At 51.1% G+C, this 6,283-nt stretch overlaps 1 protein-coding gene across 1 annotated transcript; it reads right to left on the bottom strand.

The window, feature by feature from the left end:
• Window positions 1–1,731: 1,731 nt before the first annotated feature.
• On the bottom strand, window positions 1,732–4,154 carry NGA_0556800 (peroxiredoxin q). Its single transcript, XM_005855827.1, has 4 exons — window positions 3,998–4,154; window positions 3,540–3,672; window positions 3,139–3,209; window positions 1,732–2,938 (listed from the first exon to the last, which is right to left on the bottom strand). Exons 1-4 carry the CDS (start codon window positions 4,106–4,108, stop codon window positions 2,711–2,713), a joined length of 543 nt encoding a protein of 180 aa, XP_005855889.1. The 5' UTR covers window positions 4,109–4,154; the 3' UTR covers window positions 1,732–2,710.
• Window positions 4,155–6,283: the final 2,129 nt, after the last annotated feature.

Below are 6,283 nucleotides of genomic sequence, written 5' to 3'. Positions count from 1 at the left end.
CCCTGTCTCCCTCCCCCCCTCCCTCAGGTGTCAGCTCCCTCCGGCACCTACACCTTCGACCCAGCCACGTGGGACTGGGCTAATATGTACCATGCAGGTGGGAAAGAAAGTTCTAGAAGGAAGGGAGGGAGGGAGGAAGCGAGGGAGGAGAGGAGAAGGGGAGGAGTTGGGGAGGGATCCAGAGGGCAGGCACATAGAGAGTCACGCCCGCTCCTACCTCTAACAAGGGGTCCGTGCCTCTCCCTCGTCCCCTCCCTCTCACCCTCCCTCCCTCCCTCCCTGGTAGGCTTTGCCATGTTTTTCTCCGGCGTCTCGGTCGGAATGACGAATATCGCGTCGGGAGTGGCAGTGGGGATTGCCGGGTCTTCGTGCGCTCTTGCGGATGCACAGGTGGGAAAGGGAGGGAATGTGGGGGAGGGTGGGAAAGGGAGGGAATGTGGGGGAGGGACGGTGTGAGCACGGACAGAATGAGCCAGCCGTCTGAGCGGGATGAAAATTCTGTGACTGTCGTGGAAGGTGTAGAAAAACGTTACAAGCAATGTGGGGCCATCGCCTCCTGATCCCTTCCTCTATTTGCGCTGACATGGTCGCTGGCGATGGCATCGAGTCCTTCACTTTTCCTTCCTCCCGCCCCTCCTCCCCCGTTTTTATTCTTGCGTTTCGGCAGGACGGTTCGCTCTTCGTGAAAATTTTGATTGTGGAAATTTTTGCCTCGGCATTGGGTATCTTTGGCATTATTGTCGGGTAAGGAAGGAGGGAGGGACGAAAAAAAGGAAGGAGGGAAGAAAGGAGGGAAGGAGGGAAAGAAGGACACAGTGATGAGAGCGTAAAGAATGTGGTTAAAACTGAGGAGCCGATGGTTAAAGGTGCACGTATTGAAGACTACATACACAAGAAAAATGTAGATGTCGAGTTGGATATGTGCGTACGTAGATGGTGCTGCAAATGTAATTTTCCTACCCACCAGCTTATTTCTGTATTCGCTCTCTTTCTCCTTGCCAGCATCATCCAATCAAATGCAGGAAAATTTCCACACTAAAGCTTGACACTGCCAGCTTCGACGAATTTATTTTCTAGGGGGATAAAACAGCCCGTGAAATGAGCGACACGAAGGAGGACTTGTAGAAAAAACAAAGAAAGAAAAAGGGGAAGTCTTCTGGTTTAAAAAAAAAAGAATTTTCGGTTCGAAAAAAATGAACGACAGACTGCATTTATGACATCCTTGGGCAGCCCACCCTTTTTTGTTTATTTTTGACGCCCACTGTGCGTAAAGCCCGTACGATATGTGTTCATGAATTGGGAGGAGGTCATAAAGGGGTATGAAGAGGTGGCTTACACATAGAACCCTCATGTGACTCCAAGCGTTCATCGATCGTATCATTTCTGTGATGGTGATGACTTTGTCATAGCTGCGCGTGTCTCATGACAGGGCACCTCGCGAGAAGTTTGCGTGTGACTGCAGCCCGAAGTCTCTTATCTACCTGACCGTCGCTTGAAGTTGGGAACGTTTGTTCCTGGTTCCCAGGTCCCTACACGTCGACCAATACCGTGAAATTCGTCGCGTCTTCTGTTGTCCAAGGTACTATGCTTCTTTGTATGTACGCGAGTTTGGGTACTGGTTGATTGTAAATTTCAACTCACTCTTCGAAGAATATAGTAATGCCTCAACACTCTTCATCCACAACGTCTTCGTATAAGTTTAATCCCAAACCATCAATCTATCTTCCATGCAACACAGCACGTGTTACCATCAAATATTATGAGTGTAAATAGACGGTCCTCATCTTCTGCTGCGCGCGTGCCTGTTCCCGCCTCTGCTGTTTCAAATCGTGGCGTTCCGACCCCAAGAACAAGGGGAGCTCATTCCAATCCTGCGTCACTTCCCGGGGGTTATGCAAATGTACCTGGCAACGTAGCGATTGAAAGTGTATCACAGACTTCAACTCTTACCACCCCTGTCTTACGTGGAGCTAGCGCAGAGTCTTTGACTGCTAGAAGAATAAGAACAACGTATCAACGACTGAACCCGTCCGCTTCGCCCGCACAACGGATACGGCGAGATGTTGCGGAAAGAAGAGATAGAATGGAGGAGAGCCCCGATGGACAGGAAACGAATCAGCAGTGCCCGTGGTCTGATGAAAATAGCTCACAGGACAAAACGGATGCTTGGGTGGCTCTGGCGAAGGACGAGGAGAGCGATCAGGCTATGCATGCGTCCTGGGATCATAGTACCGTGACCGATGTCTGCGCAACGCTCAAGAAACTGGCGGCATCATTGGACGAGGATAAGTGGATGTATGAGTGACGAATAAGTTTGAGTAAATGGCAGATGGAGGAGGATGGAGGGCAGTTCACCGGCTCCAACATAAGAGGTGATAGCGGAAGGACATGTGGATGTGTGATATATAGGAGGATGGAACCGCCAAGAGTCCAAAGAGACGAGGGAAGACAGCATCAGAGACAACTAAGAAAAGGAGGTGGTGTCATTCAAGTGCACGGACTCGAGGTTATTCACGTGTGCCGTGTAATTTGAAAGGGAAGGAAGGATTTCGTTCCACTGACACACCAGCCGATGAGCCCCCTGGATGCCATCATTCTTCTTCTCTCCTACGCTCTGTATCTCATTTATCCCTCTTTTTGGCTGCTTGACTTGACTTGCCGGAACCCCGCTTCGCCGGGCTGCGTCAATTCCCGTGTCCTTGAAGACACCTTAAGCCAGGGTTCCAAGGGATTTTTCCACGTGGCTCTCAGGGGCAAACTGGTTGTCGTAGATGAGACGGATCTTCTGGTCCTTCCCAATCACGTAGGTGACACGGCCATCCAAGGCGCCGAAGAGGGAGGAAGGAACTTGGTAAGCCTTGCGCGTGGCTCCCCCCACGTCGGAGAGTAACTGCATCTGCAGACCGTACTTGTCGACAAAGGCGGTGTGATCCTCGTCCTAGAAGAGGGGAAATTGCAAGCGGGGAGAGAACATAAAGAGGGGTGGAGAGGGGAGGAGTGGGCTGATTTCATCCCTGCGGAGGGAGGTAAAAAGATAAAACCTGTGGGAGGAAAAATGCCTTGTCAAGGCCTTTCTAGTCCCACGCTCCGGCACACGACCACTCAAACGCTCTTTGATCTGACTTGAGGAGCACGTACACTGGAAATCCCGAAGACCTCGGCCCCCTTCTTCTTGAAGTCGCCCAGGGCAGCGCTAAAAGCCTTCGCCTCTGTGGATAGTAGCAAGTGGTCAATAACCTTCTCAAATTGGATCCACTGATCCCATGAAATTATTTCCATGGGCTCATTGTCTCTTCAGACTGACAGGACAAAGGACATCCTCATCCACCTCGTTTCCCGCTCCCTCACTCGGAAGATCAGCGCACTGTCCACCGTTATTTTTCTCAGAACAGTAGCCTCCACTGACAGGACGTGCTCCACGGGGATCACGAGAGTGAACCCACACACCACTGGACCCTACCATCCCGCCTCCAGGCATCCGTCTTCTTTACCCCTCTCCTCTGCCCAGGTTACCCCCTCGTCTGGATGTGTCTACTCACCTTTTGTGCACCCGGGTGTGTCGTCTTTGGGGTAGAAGAAAAGGACAACCTCCTTCTTTCCCTTGAAAGTGGATAGCTTCACTACCTTGTTGTTCTGGTCCTTGAGGGCGAAGTCAGGCGCTGCGTCGCCCACCTAATCAAGGAAAAACTATTATGGTGAGAGAATTTTCCTCCGTCATAATGTTTATGATGATCATATGCTTATAACGAGTGTTGGTGATGGCAATGATAATGATGATGATGATAGTTTCCACGCTCGGTAAGCCTCTCGCATTAGATGTCTGAATTTCTGGACAAGGGTAACGCCAGAACAGCAGATAGACGAGCGTGTTTTCAAAACACTCATGTAAAGCTTTTCTACCATCATTTCGCCTCTATCACGGGATGCAATTCACTATTTCGGTCACTGATTCACGTCAGACGACAACCTTCACGCGTAACTTATCACTCCAACATACCTTGAGCATGTTCATCACGCCTCGAGAGCGACCCATTGACGGTCCATTCGAGGGCATGAAGGCCTGAGCGGCCATCACCAGAGAGAGGGCTAGGACGGAAATAATACGCATTGTTCTTGTTCAAAGTTTGACTGGAATGATCAGGAGGTGTGTTTTGAACAGAGAGCATGAGATTGGTCAGAATAGTGGTCGAAAAAGATTGTCATGACTTCCACGCCATTAACCATGTCTCTTGGGAACTTGTCACCGAATTAATCAGGTAGCTATGCGCAATTGGTGTCTTAAGTAGCATCCAATCCTCTGACTGAAAGCACACGGGGTTCGACCCAACCACGTCAGCGATGACGTCCGTGCATCGCTCTCCCGCAGCCCGCTTTTTCACCGGAAAATCAGCATGCCTGCCTCCTGCCTTTTTTGCGACGTCACGCCCGTTCGTGTCAATTGTGACGGACACCTGTTCGTTTTTAGTGTATGCAGCTTCATTGACCCTGGCAGCTCCCTAACAACACGAAGAAAGAGTCGTGTGTGCGTACCTTCAGAGGCTTCCATATGGGCCGGGAGCGAACGAGCAGTCCACCAACGGCTCGTCTGGAACTTGGTGTCGCTTTCCCTTTTTGTTCTGCATGTCATGAATTTTCATGCTTCAACACTTTTTTGCGTCGATACACATATTGAATTAGCACAGGACGAGATGTTTCCTTTCGTCACTTGTCCTATCCTCCGTCGAGGCCGTCGACCTGTGACATGCCTGTACATGACCACCAAGCGCGCTTTGGCGAATAAAGTGTACGAGTCTGCCGCTGAAGCAATTCAAGACATCAAAGACGGTAAGCATGTAAAAAATATCAATTATACAAGTCCTCAAAATTGGACGGAAGTGAGGAAGAAAAAGTGCAACCGAAAAGCATGGAGCGCAGATTTTTTGGAAGAAAGAGAGGGAGGGTGGAAGCGGATGGGTACCAAGCGTCTCAAACGCTTAGATAATTTTAGGCGGAACAGATAAGCATGGTAGTAGACGATGAATTAGGGACACAACCTCAAAGATATGTGCCCCGTGAAAAGTTTCGCGAAGGTCCCAGGTACACGCGACAACACGCGCTTTGTAACCTCCACCCCACGGTCCTTCCTGTATTATCCACCATGCACGCAGGAAGCAAGCTTTGCGTGGGAGGCTTTGGATTGTGTGGTATCCCGGAGAATTTAATCGCCGCACTCGTCCAGAAGGGCACGAAAGACCTGACGTGCGTCTCCAACAATGCCGGTGCGTCCGTCGGCCTGTATCCTTGCCGTTATCCTGCTCTCTCCCCCTTCCACACACGATTCATCGGTTTGCTGCAGCTTTCCTCCTATGGAAAACCCTTGTAATGAGTCTTGCTCTTTTCCACGAATCCCCCTCCTCCGTTCCCTTCTGCTCTGGGCCTCTTTTTCTGGCGTGCGTCCTCTCTCGTTCCCTCCCTCCCTCCCTCCCTGCTTTCTCCCTACGTCTGCCACCTGCCACTCTTCCTTGCAATTTCCACCCTTCACCTTCCGATCTACCCTACCCTTCTCCCTTTCTCCATGGTGCCCCCCTATCTCGCCACAGGCGTGGACAATTTTGGCTTGGGGCTGTTGCTTCGGTCGAAACAAGTAAAGAGGATGATCTCGTCTTACGTGGGAGAGAACAAGGAATTCGAGCGCCAATATTTATCGGGGGAATTAGAGGTAGGATGCACAGAGGAAAGAGACACGGGGAAGAACGAGGCATATTCGGACGTGGTGTTTCGGAGGTCCGGGCAAGTGGGAGGAGGACGGGCAGGGAAGAGGAGACGGAGCCAGGACATGCTGGATGCAGAGATAGACACACATTCATGTTATCCGGGAGGAGAGAGAAGACAAAGCTTTTCCCTTTCCCTTTCATTCCATCCTGTCCCTCTCATTTTCTTACCTGTTCTTCCCTCGCTGTCCCATTTTCCCGTCTATTACCCCATCAATCGCTCCCCGGAGCACCCAATCGTCTTTTTTATTCCCTTCCCCTCCCCTCTCTGTCTACCACAAGGCTCCCTCCATTCTCCCCATCGATCCACCCTCCTTCCTTTCCTCCATCCCTCTCTCCCTTTCTTAGGTGGAACTCACACCCCAAGGCTCGCTGGCTGAGAGGCTCCGTGCAGGGGGAGCCGGCATTCCTGCGTTTTATACTCCCACCGCGTACGGCACCCTGGTCGAAAAAGGGGGGTTTCCCATCAAATTGAATCCAGATGGTAGCACAGCGATTGGGAGCCAGCCGCGGGAGACCCGTAAATTCCAGGT

This window comes from Nannochloropsis gaditana, assembly GCF_000240725.1.
Source record: "Nannochloropsis gaditana CCMP526 unplaced genomic scaffold scaffold089, whole genome shotgun sequence".
Lineage (NCBI taxonomy): Eukaryota > Eustigmatophyceae > Eustigmatales > Monodopsidaceae > Microchloropsis > Microchloropsis gaditana.
Note: the sequence above shows the minus strand (reverse complement) of the source record. Positions and strands in the feature narration are given on the sequence as shown.

Coding starts and splice junctions, on each gene's coding strand:
- NGA_0556800 (XM_005855827.1), bottom strand. CDS start 4,108: ATGCGTATTATTTCCGTCCTAGCCCTCTCTCTGGTGATGGCCGCTCAG. Junction 3,673..3,997: donor GCGTGATGAACATGCTCAAG/GTATGTTGGAGT, acceptor TTCCTTGATTAG/GTGGGCGACGCAGCGCCTGA. Junction 2,939..3,138: donor AGGTCTTCGGGATTTCCAGT/GTACGTGCTCCT, acceptor CCCCTCTTCTAG/GACGAGGATCACACCGCCTT.